This window comes from Dermacentor silvarum, chromosome 5 (assembly GCF_013339745.2).
Source record: "Dermacentor silvarum isolate Dsil-2018 chromosome 5, BIME_Dsil_1.4, whole genome shotgun sequence".
NCBI classification, from domain to species: domain Eukaryota; kingdom Metazoa; phylum Arthropoda; class Arachnida; order Ixodida; family Ixodidae; genus Dermacentor; species Dermacentor silvarum.
Genome location: NC_051158.1, coordinates 88,855,339 through 88,874,121, shown reverse-complemented (window position 1 = coordinate 88,874,121; position 18,783 = coordinate 88,855,339). Strand labels below are relative to the sequence as shown.

The 18,783-nt window shown below is 46.8% G+C and overlaps 2 protein-coding genes across 4 annotated transcripts in view; both read left to right on the top strand.

The window, feature by feature from the left end:
• The window catches only part of LOC119453576 (neurofilament heavy polypeptide-like), a 512,698-nt gene that overhangs the window by 334,016 nt on the left and 159,899 nt on the right, over nucleotides 1-18,783 (top strand). Inside the window, exons 11-14 of the mRNA XM_049667992.1 lie at nucleotides 4,159-4,308; nucleotides 5,639-5,788; nucleotides 12,702-12,851; nucleotides 14,102-14,251. Coding sequence (XP_049523949.1) covers nucleotides 4,159-4,308; nucleotides 5,639-5,788; nucleotides 12,702-12,851; nucleotides 14,102-14,251 — 600 coding nt within the window. The remainder of the gene's footprint in view (nucleotides 1-4,158; nucleotides 4,309-5,638; nucleotides 5,789-12,701; nucleotides 12,852-14,101; nucleotides 14,252-18,783) is intronic.
• Nucleotides 1-18,783, top strand: part of LOC119453577 (tol-Pal system protein TolA-like) — a 281,346-nt gene that overhangs the window by 164,878 nt on the left and 97,685 nt on the right. The gene's annotated exons all lie outside the window — the stretch shown is intronic.

Here is an 18,783-nt window from a genome sequence, read left to right as displayed (position 1 = left end):
CTTCGTTTATTTAGGTATTCTCAGACTTTTTTTTTCTCTGAAGCTTAACCCGGCGGCACAACTACTTGTTTAAATAAAAGCATGAAAGCCCCCCACGTGCTTATTGCAATAGTGGCTTAGCCAGCATGTCGTCCATGAGCCAACGCATTTATCAGAGTGTTTGATTTGTTCTTAGCTTGGCATCTCTGAGAATCTTCCTCCCGAGCATCCAGCATTCCTGGGCAAAGCATTACCAGGTGATGAATACCTACTGTAGAACTAGGAGCAGCACACTTTGGACAGTTATCTTCAAGCGTTAAACACCGTGCCCAGGTGAAGCTTCAGCGAAGCATAACCGAGAAGCCAGATTGGTAGAGAGGAATAAACGCAAAGATGAAAGCAATCTGTGAGCGAAAGACGTGCTTGCTGACTTCGATGCACTCTGTAAGGGGTTTACTTAAGAAGCCATTAGAAACCTATTAAAATGTCATAGGTATAAATTGAAAAGGGCTTCTTGATGCCCGATCATTCGCTCGCCCGCAGATAGGCATTTACTAACTCCCTCAGTTCTCCGTCTTAATTAGTCATTCCTGCAGTTGGGACTTTGTTCATTTTTCTTCCATAGCTCTTGATCGACATATATGGCCTTATAAAACAGTCTTTGTGATGTGGCCTCAAGTCTTTACTTTCCCTGCAACTTCACTGCTGCAATTTCAGTACTGCTTCAGGAGCGTAGAAATATTTCAGCGTTCATTTCACATGGCCGCATCACTAATTTTCTTACTTTTTCTGACTGAATGTTGTGCCCAAAGGCCCTTTCATTATTTTACCAAGGGCTTCGTAGAATCACGAACTAGGTACTACCGCGCATTCTATTTTTGTTCAAATGCGATTTTTCAATAGCCTACGGGAGAAAGTGTTGTTCCGCCTGTGGCGGATATTGGAAGAAGCTGGAATTATACGTGCATAAGAAATCATTGTGTCTAGGTATCCAGTCGCAATCATTCGCTTAGCACGCTTATCGAAATTGCGAAACTGTGTAGGAAAAGTCCTAAGACTAGCACCAAACTTGAGATATCCGTCCCCGAAATCTGCTAAAAGGTACATTGCCGTTGCAATTAATATCGCCCAAAATTGGTAGACGGTGGCTTCTGAGAAATGGTCAACTGGAACGCCGATGTATGAGGCAGCACATTTTAAGGACGTAACTCTCAAATGTCGTTTATGGCTTGGAGTAGAATTCAACAATGCCTACTCTTTCTGCAGCGGCCAAAAGTCACGAATGGGAACTTTGTCAGTGCGAAGAAATAACTGCGTACCATCTCTGTCATTGTACTCGTTTCAGTGGACAACAAAGCGTTTTGTACAATGTTCGACAAGCTTGACAACCGTCCTCTCACGGAAAAGATAATTCTTGTACCTTGGTCCCAGCTGACATCGGCCCGAGTTGCTCTGAAAGTACTAGTGTGTTTTGAAAAACCACCGGGACTGAACAAAAAAACTGTAGTCGTTGTCAGTTGCGTTCCTCGCACTTGTTCAGATGAATTTGTTCGTATTTTATCTTCTTTTCTGATCTTTTCTGCCCTTTGCTCTTCCCAGCCAACCAACAGAGTAGCGAACCGGACAGTCAATCTGGTTAAATTATTTGCCTTTCATAACTTATTTTCTCTCTTTAAAGGGACACTAAAGAGAGACAGGAAGTTCAGCTGGAATAAAAGAGGGACCTTCAGGAATGCATGCAGTTTTTGTTGGGTGCAAAAATATGAATTATTAGCGGAGAAATTCGTAAACAAAGACCAAATATCTCTTCCTCAATTTCTCTCACCCTAGATTTGGCGCTGAAGCAGTGTCGTCACAGATTTCATTGCTCTTAGCGAATCAGAATGCGCCATGATACGTCACCGCTTGCGTAAACGGCCGAGGCGCTGGATGCATCATGGCTGCATCCATGGTCGCTGCGTTTGCGTTCGCCGCGATGGATACCGTTGCTGCCGCTGAACCTTGCAACGAAGAGCTCGCCAGGGAAGCAGGACTGCATTTCAGCGATATTCAGTGAAACGGAGCGCGAAATGATCCTCCGTGCTCGAGCGGTAGGTGTTTCCGCGTGCGATGGCGGTGAGCCGCCGGCCGCGCCGACGGAGAGCTTCGTTTTCGTCGACGGAAGGCGAAGCGTACGGTCCGCCAGGCGACGATGTTCCCGACAGAACAAGCGTAGAAAGTTGCGCACGTACTCGGTATGGTTATTTCATGGCTTTATTTAATGACATTCAGCACTCACCGAGCCGCCAGTTTGCTGCTGCAGGGGCACCGGTAGGGGGTTTGATGAAGGCCGCATTGAGAGAACAGCTGCTCGAGAAAGGACTGGCCTCTGGGGCACGCCAAGATACTTTCCGAGGGCACGATTATACACATAATCCGAGGGCGAGAAATGCAGAGAGCACACCATCGGTTTCTCTGGCTCTTTTGCCGTTTTATCATCGGCAGAGCGCTGAGCCATTGCGAACGCCGGGGAGCCGGGGCTCTCCGCGCGACACCACATGAAAGGACACAATCGAGTCAACACTGCCGCTGCCCCTGAGCAAGCGCCTTGGGCCATTTATACAGCCCTCAACACTACACACACGAGGCATTTTCTGGCTGTTTCCCGCAAAGTCAACGTTTTTCGAGCCACGCAACACGCAACCAAACACCGTAGAGCGGAACAGGTGCGCGCAACGATGCATTGACCAAAAACTAAACTACGAAACTATCACGGCCGCATGTATTGCCATGCCATTTTTTTATTTATTTAATTTTGTGCTAAACTTGTACTTCCTCGCTTGAAACGGTTTAAAAAGTTGGCAAATGCTGTTTATGTACGTTTAAGGTGTATTTCATTTTGCGTTTTATTAACAGCGATAAATCGCTCTCGACCAATCGCGACCGGCCTGCATTTGTAATCTCCGACGTCACGAACGTGTAATGCGGGAAACTCGAAGGGGCGTCAGCACCTATCCTTCAGTTTTTCGCTATTATCTCGCTTATTAAACATTTGTTTGCAGTAAGAATGGTATGGCTGTGATCGTGAAAGGATTATCTACCATTTAGGCTCAACTTCCGGTTTCTCTTTAGTGTCCCTTTAAGGACTCAGAACCCTAAAGTGGTGCTAGTCTTATTACTCCTGGAACGGTGTGCGATTATTCGGAATTTACGATAGGAGCCGAATAGTCCGCTCTATTTGACTCGTATTCGGTTCGAGAATTCACTGTTTGAAATTGTCGAATATTCTTTTCGGTTCGCATGTGAGGAACATCAGCACTTACTGGTGTCTCCCGAGAGAAAGATGGATACAAATGAGAACTGTTCGGTGTGATTTGGCTACAGGAGTGTCGCGGCTACTCTACACAAACTGACAAGCGTCGTTTACTGACTGAACGCTGGGCTCACATGACCTTCGATCAATAACATCCAGTCATTCAAAGACAATGCCTCAGATATAGGCCGCCTATACGCGAATTTGTTGTCTCGATTTGTTATTTGACCAGTCTCATCGAATTTGGATCTCAAACCAATATGTTCGTTCGATGCTCTGGTATCAGATTTTTCTCCCACTTCGGACAAAACACTGAACTTGCATCTGGTGACGTGCTGTTTCCTTGTTTTGGGGATGTCATTGTCATGGTGGGCTAGATGTTTATGTTTAGGCACCACACAGGTCAAAATTACAATCATGCCTAAACATATACCTATATACAGAGGTTTTACATGCGAAAAGCAGTATCTGACTATGAGACCCGCCGTAGTGTGGGACTCCGGAAACATTTACCGCCTAAGGGGATCTTTATTGCGCACCCAATTCACGGACCGCGCGCGTGTTCGCATTTCGCCCCTATCAGAAAGCGACCACCAATGCCGGGATTTCATCCGGAGTCATTTCATCCGGAGGGCAGTGCCATAGCCGCTAAGCCACCGCAGCGGGTTATTTTAGCCATGTAATGTTTATGTTTGTGCTACACTTCTCACACGCAATGCCGGAATGCTGACAGAATTTCATGCAACTGCACACTCTGAGACGTTGACGCAGCAATGTCACGTGGACGAGGTCGATGTTCTATTGGCGTTTGCCGAGACGTGTGGCGAGGAGAGGAGTACGCAGACAGATGTATGTTCTACGTCATTTGACGTGTAACCGTTTTATAGGTAAGAGAGAAACCCCCGCCGAGGCTGCTGCCAAGACAGCCGCCGACGCAAAAGCAGCCGCAGACAAGACAGCAGCCGATGCCGCAGAAGCAGCAGCCAAGACAGCCGCCGGCCGCGCAGCAGCAGCCCCTAGGACTGACGGAGCCCGTGGTAAGGACGACGTCATGGCTTTTGTTTGCTCTGTTTCGACGGGAGGCAGAACCCTCTGTGGGAGCCCAGTGGGTGGGTAGCCCAGTGGGTGGGTAGCCCAGTGGGGTAGCCCAGTTGCGACCTAGAGCTCCGATGCTGAGCTCTAGGTCGCAACTTCTAACCAGGCCACGGCGACCGTATTTCCATGGTGCGGTGACAAGACAAAAAAAGGGAAAAAAAGAAAACGCTCCAGCAGTAAATTTAGACATCCGCGCATTTGTGAACAACTATCAGTTCCGTTGGATACAGAAATGAAGTTTGTGTTTATATGAAAAATTTTTTGCGTTTCCATGAATTTATTTGAAACTTCAAAGCGTTTCACTTCTTTTTCACTATAATGAATATTCTGTCAAAATACCCGGTGTTGAATAGAGAGCATAAATAATTGATTGCCAGCGAGGAACTGACATTCAACGGCGCTCTTACCACAGTTGTCATTCAAACGGAAATGAATACCATAACAAATAAATATAACATATAATTTTGATTCGACGTTGTGGTTCCCATACGGGCCCTTTGTTAACAACGTCACGTTTAACATTGTTAACAACGGTGCACTTGAGAATATACTTTAGTTTATTTTGCGAGTGTATGTTTTAGTTCAATTTTGTTCTTTCTTCACCATACTGGTTTCCGTTCAACACTGTACTGAGAATAGAATGACATAATAGCATTGTGCAAGTAATCTGTAAGCAGTCAATTTGGAGGCATTAGCATATCTGATTGTATGTAGATGAAGAAAAAAATCAGCGAAACGAGGCAAGAAAGAGTAATAGTGTTTCGAGTATGACCCATTTGCTTTTATTCGCGTCTGCAGCAATCTCGCAAATTGCCACGTTTAAATTACTGGTTTCCTTCGTAGGCATCAGAACGCGGCCAAATTCACGCTGCTGTGGTGCCGAGTGCTGGAGCAACATCGCCTCGTTCTAAAAGAGGGCAGCCCAATACTCGAGACTATCGCGTATCAGCAGTACATTTCTAGCGTAACTCATGACTGCACGATAAAATGTTTCGTAAGATAACGCTTCATAGTTCAGCACAGAGAGCAACGTTTTGGAGCCGCATAAGCGTGCTTTTAGGCAGTTATGAGTGACTGTTGTGCTACACCTCTCACACGCAATGCCGGAATGCCGACAGAATTTCATGCAACTGCACACTCTGAGACGTTGACGCAGTAATGTCACGTGCACGAGGTCGATGTTCTATTTGCGTTTGTCGAGACGTGTGGCGAGGAGAGGTGTACGCAGACAGATGTATGTTCTACGTCATTTGACGTGTAACCGTTTTATAGGTAAGAGAGAAACCCCCGCCGAGGCTGCTGCCAAGACAGCCGCCGACGCAAAAGCAGCCGCAGACAAGACAGCAGCCGATGCCGCAGAAGCAGCAGCCAAGACAGCCGCCGGCCGCGCAGCAGCAGCACCTAGGACGGAAGGAGCCCGTGGTAAATACGACGTCACGGCTTTTGTTTGCTCTGTTTCGACGGGAGGCAGAAGCCTCTGTGGTAGCCCAGTGGGTATGGCGCTCCAATGCTGAGCTCTAGGTCACAACTTCCAACCAGGTCACGGCGACCGCATTTCCATGCTGCGGTGACAAAAAAAAGGAAAAAAAAAGAAAACGCTCGAGCAGTTAAATTTAGACATCTGCGCATTTATGAACTACTAACAGTTCCGTTTGATACAGAAATGAACTTTGTGTTTATGTGAACCATTTCTTGCGTTGCCATGAATTTATTTGAAATTTCAAGGAGTTTCACTTCTTATTCACTGTAATCAATAGTATGTCGAAATACCCGGTGTAGAATAGAGAGCATAAATAACTGATTGCCAGTGAGGAACTGATATTCAACGGTGCTGTTATGTTAGTTGGCATTCAAATGGAAATGAATACCATAACAAATAAATATAACATATAATATTGTAACACACAGTTGGTTAAAGTTGGTTTAATTGATTTACGTTGGGCGAACTTGTGCCCGACAAACAGTTAAGCAAGAGTCTCGCTCCAACGTACACGGTCGTCTCACAAGCATTCCACGCGTCTTCTTCTTCTTCGTGCCCCGCCTGATGATCTCTTGCTCCGATCGCACGTGCCTTGTGCGCACGTGTTGGCCGCTTCGCTGCTGCTATCTTTCGCACGTAGCAAAACATAGACGGGCGCGGGAGACGGCTGGCGCGCGAGATTTGAAGGCACCTTGTGTCATTGTCCCCCTTCCAAGAATGCATCGTCCCGATGCTTATAAAGAAGGCGGTGGTTTCTAGGCTGTCATTCGGAAAGCTTGTTGGCCAATTGTCTGTTATTGTCTGTCGTAGTAGGTTTCATTCGGACGACATTAACGACTTCGGTGCGATGCCGCCGTCGTGAAGAGGTTACTTGACCTTCTGGAAGAACTTCGTAGTTCAAGTGGCTAAGTCGGCGAATTATTCTGTAGGGGCCAAAATAACGACGAAGAAGCTTTTCAGATGGGCCGCGCATCCGTACAGGAGTCCACACCCATACCCTGTCTCCAGGTGCGTACTGGACGTCTCTTCGTCGCAAGTTATACCGATTCGCATCGGTTTGCTGTTGCTGCTGAATGCGGTGTCGCGCAGCTGCCGTGCCTCTTCAGCTCTTTCTGTGAAGTCGCTGATATCATGGTCATTTTCCGAGGTCTCATCTACAGGTAGCATTGCATCTAAGGGTGTGGTGACGGTCCGGCCAAAAACAAGTTGGAAAGGTGTCATTCGAGTCGTCTCTTGCACTGCGGTATTATACGCTAACGTTGCGTATGGTAGGATCTTGTCCCATGTTCGGTGCTCCATGTCCACGTATATTGATAACATATCGGTCAGCGTTCTGTTGAGTCGTTCAGTCAGTCCATTTGTTTGCGGATGATATGCGGTGGTTTTTCTGTGACTGGTGTGCGTCAGTTTCATAATGGACTGTGTCAAATGCGCAGTAAATATGGTTCCTCGGTCCGTGATCAGAACTTTAGGAGCGCCATGCCGTAGTACAATGTGCGTGACAAAAAATTCCGCTACTTCAATGGCTGTACCCTTAACAAGAGACCCTGTCTCGGCATATCGAGTTAGGTAGTCAGTTGCAACCACGATCCACCGCTTTCCTGACGACGATGTGGGAAAGGGGCCAAGTAAATCCATTCCCACTTTTGCAAATGGAGTTTCCGGAGGCTGTATGGGTTGTAGGAGACCTGCTGGCTTTAATGGTGGCATTTTACGTCTTTGGGAATCCCGGCAGGTTCTCACATAGTGTTGCACAGAATTCAACAACTTTGGCCAGTAATACTTCGCACGGATGCGTGCGAAGGTTCTGCTCACTCCTAAGTGTCCTGCTGATGGGTCATCGTGGCACGCTTCCAATATCTCTGGGCGTAACTTTGAAGGTACGACGAGCAGAAATGTCTCAGCACTATGTTCAAAATTTCTTTTGTACAGGACGTTATTTCTCAGTACGAACGACGACAAGCTGCGGATAAAAGCTCGTGGAACGTCGACAGTGTGTCCTTCTAGGTGATCAATGAGCAGACGTAACTCCGCGTCAGAGTGCTGATGCTGCGCCATTTGCGATGATGGCACAGCTCCTAGGAACGGGCAATCCTGGTCATCTTCAGCAGGTGTAGATTTCGTGGATTCAATCGGTGCACGCGACAAGCAATCAGCATCACTGTGCTTGTGACCGGACTTGTATACGACGGTTATATCGTATTCCTGCAGTCGCAGGCTCCATCTTGCAAGCCGTCCCGATGGGTCTTTAAGATTCGCCAGCCAGCACAACGAATGATGGTCGCTGATAGCTCGAAATGGTCTGCCATATAAGTACGGTCTGAACTTGCTAATGGCCCATATCACCGCGAGGCATTCTTTTTCTGTCGCTGAGTAGTTCACCTCAGCCTTTGAAAGAGTACGACTAGCATACGCAATCACTCGTTCCTCTCCATTCTGCCACTGAATGAGGACGGCCCCGAGGCCTAAATTGCTTGCGTCTGTGTGGATATCAGTCTCGGCTTCCTGGTCAAAATGCGCAAGAATTGGATGATTCTGAAGACGCGTTCGTAGTTCATTGAAGGCATCTTCCTGTTCACTTGACCAGACGAAAGGCATGTCGTCTTTTGTTAGCCGCGTTAGCGGTTCGGCAATCCTTGAAAAATTTTTCACGAAGCGTCTGTAGTAGGCGCAGAGTCCTAAGAATCGCCTAACGGCCTTTTTGTCGGTTGGTTTCGGAAATTTTTCAACAGCCGCAGTCTTCTCAGGGTCTGGGCGAATGCCTTTTGAACTGACGATATGGCCAAGGAAAAGGAGCTCGTGAAAGCCGAAATGGCATTTCTGCGGTTTTATCGTCAAACCTGCTGATCTAATAGCTTTCATCACAGCCCGCAGTCGTTCTACATGCTGCTCGAAGGTAGCGGAAAAAACCACGACATCATCAAGATAAACGAGACAGGTTTGCCATTTCAGACCGGTGAGCACAGTGTCCATCATCCGCTGAAATGTTGCGGGTGCCGAACAAAGACCAAACGGAAGTACTTTGAACTCGTATAGTCCGTCTGGCGTCACAAATGCGGTCTTTTCGCGATCTCGTTCGTCCACTTCTATCTGCCAGTACCCATTTTTGAGGTCCAGGCAGGAAAAGAATTTTGCATCTCGTAGTCTATCTAGAGTGTCATCAATTCTTGGAAGTGGGTAAACATCCCGCTTTGTGACGGCGTTCAGCTTCCGGTAATCGATGCAGAAGCGCAAGGTCTGGTCCTTTTTTTTTACAAGTACCACAGGCGACGCCCACGGACTTGCCGACGGCTGAATTACGTCGTCTTTAAGCATTTCCTTAACTTGTCTTCCGATGGCTTCTCTCTCTTTTGGCGACACTCGGTAGGGATGCTGGCAAATAGGCCTCACTGATTCATCGACAATTATCCGATGTTTGGCGATAGATGTACGTCGGACCTTGGATGAAGTTGAAAAGCATTCGGCGAATTCTCTTATGAGGTTCTCTATTTGCTCCTTCTGTCCGGGCAGTAGACCTGGTTCAATGTCGATTGATGCAAGGACAGAATCCACATCTTGGGAATTCGATAGTGCAATCTCGGGAATGCTTAGGTCCGTAACTTCGACGAAGTTATTAAGGCTTGCAATAACGGTTCCCTTCGCGACATGTTGCACCGCATTTCCAAAATTAGTGAGGAAAACATTGGTATATCCGCCACGTAGCTGAACAAGGCCTCTTGCCATGCAGATCCCTTTTTCGAGCAAGAGCCTGGTGTTGCTGTCTGCAATCCCTTCGTAGTCACTGAACTCGTTGCTCCTTACTGCAACAGCTACGCTGGATCTCGGAGGAATCATCACGTCGTCGTCAGCAATGCAGAGGGCATCGAATTTTTCTTCAGTGTCAAATGTTGCGAGAGCGTGCCTCGTTGAAAAGGAAACACGTGATTCCCGCAAGTCGATTACGGCACCGTTAGCCTGGAAGAAGTCCATGCCAATAATCAAGTCCCTTGAGCACTCGGGAAGCACAATAAAGCTAGCGACGTAAGTGAAGCCTCGTATTCCTATTCTAGCCGTGCACTTGCCCGTCGGGTCGATGAGGTGTCCTCCCGCAGTGCGTACTTGTGGCCCTTTCCAAGGAGTCAGCACTTTCTTCAGTTTCCTGGTAAGCTCACTACTTATTACCGAGTAATCTGCACCTGTGTCCACTAACGCATTCACTTCGTAACCGTCAACAAACACACGTAAATCAGAAGCGACGTCGCTATTACGGCACTGGTTTCTGAGTCCCTTGTCGTCGTTCGGAGTCGTCGATGGAGGTTCTTCTGTTTTCGCACCGGCAGCGGCCTTACCTCCCCAGGTCGCTGAGTCTAGTTTTCCCGACGCGGGCTTTGCGAATGGCGTCTTGGGGAGCTTGATGACGGACGGGGGCTCGGTGAACGATACCTCAACGGTGCTGTTGATCGAGGTTGGTGTTGCTGAGAGCTGTATGGGAAGCTTTGACGAGTCGACAGGTATTCTTCGATTTCGAATGGACGCTCACCATTTCGAGGGCAAGGTGCGTTTACCGGAAAACCACGGAGTCCTGCCTGGCGGTAGGGGCACATTCGGTAGAGGTGGCCAGCTTCACCACAGTGGTAGCAAAGAGGTATTCGCTCGGGAGTGCGCCATACATCGGCCTTCCTAAATCTTCTCTCGGGTGGCGACAGCGTATTTCGAGGCATCGCGTTGTTAATAGATGCAGTGGCTGCGACATGAGCACGTCCGGGAGTTTGCCGCAGTACATCGGCATATGAGAGGCTCGGCTGGCGCAGTAATGGCGCTTGGGGGTGTGCACTGAGCTGTGGTTCCCGGATCACCTGTCTGACCTCTTCTAGAACCACGTCTGCCAGTGAAGAGGGCGTTGGAGCGTTCTGGTCAAGTCGTAGCCTCTGAAGCTCTTCTCGCACTACAGATCGTACGAGCTCCCGTATGACTTCCACGCTGCTTCCGAAGACTGCTGGAACTGCGTCTACAGAGGTGACGTTCATTTCCCGGTTGTAGATCCTTGATCGCTGAAGCAACGTTCTTTCCATTGTTGTCGCCTCCGAACGAAACTCAGCGACCGTGCGCGGTGGGCTACGAACCAACCCTGCGAATAGTTCCTGTTTTACGCCCCGCATTAGATGGCGAAGCTTCTTGTCCTCGCTCATGTTGGGATCATCTCGGCGGAATAGGTGGGACATGTCTTCTACATACATGGCGACGCTTTCATTGTTTCGCTGGTTTCTTGCTTGTAGGGCAGCTTCGGCCCTCTCCCTGCGGTCCGTACTCGGGAAAGTGGCAAGCAACTCCCGTCGGAAAGCATCCCACGACACAAATGTCGCTTCGTGGTTTTCGAACCACGTTCTTGCGCTGTCCTCTAACGCGAAGTAAGCGTTTCGCAGCTTGCGCTGTTCGTTCCATTCGTTGAACTCCGCGACGCGCTCAAAGCGTTCCAGCCAGTCCTCTGCGTCTTCAAATGTGTCGCCATGGAAACGCTCAGGCGTCATCGGCGGATTCACTACGATGTGAGTTGGCGCGGCCTGAGTAGTCATCTCGGTAGCGTTTCTGTTAACAGATGTTGACGCTCCGAGAGAATCCGGCAAAGGGAAAAACTCGGGGGGCTCACCACGTAGGCGACGACTGCTGCGTTGGTGAACAGGAGTCAGTTCGTTGGGTCCGAGTCGCCGTGCGTCCGGGCTGCTTTCTCTAAGTCGAGAAGGGCTTGAAATCATACCCCGCACCTCCACCAGAATTGTAACACACAGTTGGTTAAAGTTGGTTTAATTGATTTACGTTGGGCGAACTTGTGCCCGACAAACAGTTAAGCAAGAGTCTCGCTCCAACGTACACGGTCGTCTCACAAGCGTTCCACGCGTCTTCTTCTTCTTCGTGCCCCGCCTGATGATCTCTTGCTCCGATCGCACGTGCCTTGTGCGCACGTGTTGGCCGCTTCGCTGCTGCTATCTTTCGTACGTAGCAACACATAGACGGGCGCGGGAGACGGCTGGCGCGCGAGATTTGAAGGCACCTTGTGTCAATATTGATTCAACGTTGTGGGGCCCATACGGGCCCTTTGTTAACAGCGAGACGTTTAGCATTGTGAACAAGGGTGCAATTGAGATTATATTTTAGTTTATTTTGCGAGAGCATGTTTTAGTTCAATTTTGTTCTTTCTTCACCTTACTGGTTTCCGTTCAACACTGTACTGAGAATAGAATGTCATAATAGCCTTGAATAAATGATCTGTAAGCAGTCTATTTGGAGGCATTAGCATATCTGATGGTATGTAGATGAAGAATAAAAAAATCAGCGAAACAAGGCAAGAAAGAGTAACAGTGTTTCGCGTATGACCCAGTTGCTTTTATTCGCGTCTGCCGCACTCTCGCAACTTGCTGCGTTTAAATTACTGGCATCCTGCGTAGGCATCAGAACGCGGCCAAATTCATTTACACTGCTGTGGTGCCGAGTGCTGGAGCAACATCGCGTCGTTCTAAAAGAGGGCATCCCAATACTCGAGACTATCGCGTATCAGCAGTACATTTCTAGCGTAACTCGTGACTGCACGATAAAATGTTTCGTAAGATAACGCTTTATAGTTCAGCACAGAGAGCAACGTTTTGAAGCCGCATAAGCGTGCTTTTAGGCAGTTATGAGTGACTGTTGTGCTACACCTCTCACACGCAATGCCGGAATGCCGACAGAATTTCATGCAACTGCGCACTCTGAGACGTTGACGCAGTAATGTCACGCGCACGAGGTCGATGTTCTATTGGCGTTTGTCGAGACGTGTGGCGAGGAGGGGAGTACGCAGACAGATGTATGTTCTACGTCATTTGACGTGTAACCGTTTTATAGGTAAGAGAGAAACCCCCGCCGAGGCTGCTGCCAAGACAGCCGCCGACGCAAAAGCAGCCGCAGACAAGACAGCAGCCGATGCCGCAGAAGCAGCAGCCAAGACAGCCGCCGGCCGCGCAGCAGCAGCACCTAGGACGGAAGGAGCCCGTGGTAAATACGACGTCACGGCTTTTGTTTGCTCTGTTTCGACGGGAGGCAGAACCCTCTGTGGAAGCCCAGTGGGTATGGCGCTCCGATGCTGAGCTCTAGGTCGCAACTTCCAACCAGGTCACGGCGACCGCATTTCCATGGTGCGGTGACAAGACAAAAAAAAAAAAAGGAAAGAAAAGAAAACGCTCGAGCAGTTAAATTTAGACATCCGCGCATTTATGAACTACTAACAGTTCCGTTTGATACAGAAATGAACTTTCTGTTTATGTGAACCATTTCTTGCGTTGCTGTAATCAATAGTATGTCGAAATACCCGGTGTAGAATAGAGAGGATAAATAACTGATTGCCAGTGAGGAACTGAAATTCAACGGTGCTGTTACGCTAGTTGGCATTCAAATGGAAATGAATACCATAACAAATAAATATAACATCTAATATTGATTCGACGTTGTGGGGCACATACGGGCCCTTTGTTAACAGCGACACGTTTAGCATTGTGAACAAGGGTGCAATTGAGAATATATTTTAGTTTATTTTGCGAGAACATGTTTTAGTTCAATTTTGTTCTTTCTTCACCATACTGGTTTCCGTTCAACACTGTACTGAGAATAGAATGTCATAATAGCCTTGAGCAAATGATCTGTAAGCAGTCTATTTGGAGGCATTAGCATATCTGATGGTATGTAGATGAAGAATAAAAAAAATCAGCGAAACAAGGCAAGAAAGAGTAATAGTGTTTCGCGTATGACCCATTTGCTTTTATTCGCGTCTGCCGCAATCTCGCAACTTGCCGCGTTTAAATTACTGGCATCCTTCGTAGGCATCAGAACGCGGCCAAATTCACACTGCTGTGGTGCCGAGTGCTGGAGCAACATCGCCTCGTTCTAAAAGAAGGCAGCCGAATACTCGAGACTATCGCGTATCAGCAGTACATTTCTAGTGTAACTCATGACTGCACGATAAAATGTTTCGTAAGATAACGCTTCATAGTTCAGCACAGAGAGCAACGTTTTGAAGCCGCATAAGCGTGCTTTTAGGCAGTTATGAGTGACTGTTGTGCTACACCTCTCACACGCAATGCCGGAATGCCGACAGAATTTCATGCAACTGCACACTCTGAGACGTTGACGCAGTAATGTCACGTGCACGAGGTCGATGTTCTATTGGCGTTTGTCGAGACGTGTGGCGAGGAGAGGAGTACGCAGACAGATGTATGTTCTACGTCATTTGATGTGTAACCGTTTTATAGGTAAGAGAGAAACCCCCGCCGAGGCTGCTGCCAAGACAGCCGCCGACGCAAAAGCAGCCGCAGACAAGACAGCAGCCGATGCCGCAGAAGCAGCAGCCAAGACAGCCGCCGGCCGCGCAGCAGCAGCACCTAGGACGGAAGGAGCCCGTGGTAAATACGACGTCACGGCTTTTGTTTGCTCTGTTTCGACGGGAGGCAGAACCCTCTGTGGAAGCCCAGTGGGTATGGCGCTCCGATGCTGAGCTCTAGGTCGCAACTTCCAACCAGGTCACGGCGACCGCATTTCCATGGTGCGGTGACAAGACAAAAAAAAAAGGAAAGAAAAGAAAACGCTCGAGCAGTTAAATTTAGACATCCGCGCATTTATGAACTACTAACAGTTCCGTTTGATACAGAAATGAACTTTGTGTTTATGTGAACCATTTCTTGCGTTGCTGTAATCAATAGTATGTCGAAATACCCGGTGTAGAATAGAGAGCATAAATAACTGATTGCCAGTGAGGAACTGAAATTCAACGGTGCTGTTATGCTAGTTGGCATTCAAATGGAAATGAATACCATAACAAATAAATATAACATATAATATTGATTCGACGTTGTGGGGCACATACGGGCCCTTTGTTAACAGCGACACGTTTAGCATTGTGAACAAGGGTGCAATTGAGATTATATTTTAGTTTATTTTGCGAGAACATGTTTTAGTTCAATTTTGTTCTTTCTTCACCATACTGGTTTCCGTTCAACACTGTACTGAGAACAGAATGTCATAATAGCCTTGAGCAAATAATCTGTAAGCAGTCAATTCGCAGGCAATTCCAATGGTATATAGATGAAAAAGAAAAAAAAAACGAAACAAAGCGAGAAAGAGTAACATTGTTTCGCGTATGATCCATTTGCTTTTATTCGCGTCTGCCGCAATCTCGCAACTTGCCGCGTTTAAATTACTGGCATCCTTCGTAGGCATCAGAACGCGGCCAAATTCACACTGCTGTGGTGCCGAGTGCTGGAGAAACATCGCCTCGTTCTAAAAGAAGGCAGCCGAATACTCGAGACTATCGCGTATCAGCAGTACATTTCTAGCGTAACTCATGACTGCACGATAAAATGTTTCGTAAGATAACGCTTCATAGTTCAGCACAGAGAGCAACGTTTTGAAGCCGCATAAGCGTGCTTTTAGGCAGTTATGAGTGACTGTTGTGCTACACCTCTCACACGCAATGCCGGAATGCCGACAGAATTTCATGCAACTGCGCACTCTGAGACGTTGACGCAGTAATGTCACGTGCACGAGGTCGATGTTCGATTTGCGTTTGTCGACACGTGTGGCGAGGAGAGGTGTACGCAGACAGATGTATGTTCTACGTCATTTCACGTGTAACCGTTTTATAGGTAAGAGAGAAACCCCCGCCGAGGCTGCTGCCAAGACAGCCGCCGACGCAAAAGCAGCAGCAGACAAGACAGCAGCCGATGCCGCAGAAGCTGCAGCCAAGACAGCCGCCGACGCCGCAGCAGCTGCAGGCAGGAACGCCTAGCAGCAGTAGTAGCAGCCTTGCATCAGCAGGAGAAGCAGCCCTGCAGCAGCAACAGCAGAAAATGAACAATAAACGGAAGGGTCCGCATAAAAAAGCTTTGGTTGACTGTTGAATTGTTTTATTTCCATAAACATACAATTGATGGGGGTTTAAGTAAAAAGTTGCACACAGCAATTTGTGGGGCCTTAAAACCCAGTCTGAGGGTAGCAGCGGCAGGCACAGGAACTTATTCATGATTGCAAACATGTTGACTACATACAATGTTGACATAGAATGACTACATACATACTACATAAAGATGTTGACTACATAGAATGTTGACTACATAGAATGTTGACTTACAATGGTACAGTAGAATAACATACAATAACATACAATGTTGACTTAGATGGTGCCAGCAAAAATAAATGCAATATAAGGAAACACTATAAACCATAAAAGCCATGAAGTCCGCAGTTTACACATAAGCAACAAAAGCAGTGAAAAAAAAGTTGGGAGTTTCACCCGAAAGGCGAAGCATGAATTACAATTGCAATTTGGTAGACAGCTAGACGAAGTAAGGATGGTAGTTTTATCGGCCGTATAAAGTTGTAAATATTGGCTTACTAACTAAATAAAGAAGCACGGTGTCACGCGCGCACAGGAAAACATGGACAATTCTCACTCGATGCCCACGGGCACTCGTCAAAACTCTCGAATTGACCTTCGCGCTGCCTTTCGTCTCAGTTCCACGCCAACGTCGAAATCACAGCACATGTATACGACGCCTCCGGCACTCGGCGCGGCACTTTGGGCCCATCGCCGATCGTTTTGAAGATGAGGCTCAGGGGGCGCACACTTCGGCGATTTAAAGCAGATCGCTTTCAAGATACGCTGCTCGCGCTGCAGCTCCGTCATGCAGCCGCAAGAGGAGAACGCACCCGCCCCCCCGACCACCGTCACCGTCTCCGTCGCCATCTCCCCGTGCCCCGAGAGCAAATGAAGACCGGGCGCTTCCGGCCATTTCTTCGCTCGCGTACGCGAGATTAAGCTGCGGTTGCCGGCTCACCCTCACACGCTTGAACTCCCACACACAGCACACGGCGCGCAGTGACGGTTTTATCGCCGTTGGGTACGAAACCTCACGGCGACGGCAGAAATTCGCTTGAAGTGTCCACATAATTGCTATCGCAATAAAATGAAGCAACAAATTCAGTCATGTTGAAATATCGCTGGAGAACTCATACAAACGCGAAACACGACAGGAAGTGACATCGATGTTGTGCATAAGTGTGCTTAACAAGCGCAGTAAGCAATGATGTAACATTTGAAATACATAGTTAATTTGAGGATGAGGCTTATGGCACTGCTCAGGTGACCGTGGGCTGTATTATGTTCTCCATTCTAGTTACCTACAATTTTCTATTTTTTATTATTTAATAAACGTCTCTCTCTCTAGTTACCTACGTTAAGAACGTAATGCATGACAGGTTTTGCTTCTCGTCTTTACGATAGGCTAACGACAGCCTGAAGTCTAACACAGAGTGCAGTGTAATTTTAACTTTTTGAAGAGAGGTTCAGTATGAGCATCTAATCGGACATTACAGATAGTACGAATTACTTTTCTCTGAAGCAGCAATTATTGATTAATATTGGTAGCAGACATCGTACTACACACCAGACAGCAGTGGCGTACACACTAAACATTTTAACACCCTTAAGGGTGTAAATCAGTTTGTCACCAGACGGACACCCTAAGAGTGCTGTTACCTACACCCTAAAATGGGGGTGCTATTGCAGCACTCTAGAGGAAGGGTGTCGAGCAAAAATAAACTTAGGGTGTAAGGGTGCTAGTCCACGTTAACACCCATATTCATGGGAGTTGGAAGGGTGTACACCCTTTGATTTCTGCATTGCATGGAAGGCTGGATCGGCTGTAGACGCCTTGAATTACGACTATTTAGAGCGATCCACGCGTAACTCTCATGTGTGTTCAAGTTCAGCTACCAAACACAGCATCTGATCGCCGAACTTGAAGCTGCGATGGGCATACACAACATTTATACGTGTGGATCTTAATAAATATTTTTAATTCAGGGTCAAACCCGTCTTTACTGCAAAAATGCAACCTAGTCTAAATTCTATACTTCTGAGCATGTATATCTACAGCAATGGTTATTACGATTTCTAGATCGGTATAGTGTGTAATAAAGACTGCCAAGACATATGATACTGTATTTTGAAAGAAATATCAATATATTTATTCCATGCTAGAATACAGAGTACCCAATATACATAAACGACAATAACCTAAATATGCGCAATAATCAACAAACCCCTTTGTAAGTACAAAACTTACATTTGCCACAAAAGTATGTTTTTAATCTACAAGAACTGATTAAATATGTCCTTATATAAGAAACTTTATGGTAACACTGAAAGAGCCCGAGTTTGACTTGAAGTGTATTGTGCTACTTAAAGGAATACATTTTAGCATTAAATTGCAAGTACAAATTCATGTTTTGATGGCCTTGAAAAAAATGGTATATGGCAAAGGTCAATTAGAAAAGTACATGAAATTCAGACACAAGCACATGACACGAAACACCTGTTATTTTGTACACCAATGTCATGGCAAAGCATTCTGAAAGTTCATTTAGAAATTCGATGTAAAGCTTGACTGGCCAACATTTTTGACTAACTGAAACAATATTTTCCACACATGAACTTGCTTTAAATAAGGTTTGAGCTAAGATAATTATTATGAATTTTTGCTCAACAGGATTACTTCAGCACGAAAATGATATAAAATATCTCTTGCCCGTAAATAATTTTTTTCTTATGTCAATAGGGAGAGTTCTCTAGGCTAAAAGTGTTGTGTAGCAGATTTTTCAATAACAATTCTGGTTTCTTTAAACATTTGTAATGTGAAGGCACTGCATGGTCGGCTAAAAATCTGTCGCTTGAAAATGCGCTCATTTTCTACTGCAGAAAAGCCGGAATATCCCACATTTACTATACTGTTTAGTTGCAAAAAGCAGTATCAATGGGGACCCTATAAAACAAACAACTGTTCATTATGTACTCTGCTGGCCACATCACGTGGATGATGTGAGCTAAAATACATTGCCAATTTTTAAATTATTTACACTCGGCGCAATAATGCAAGAT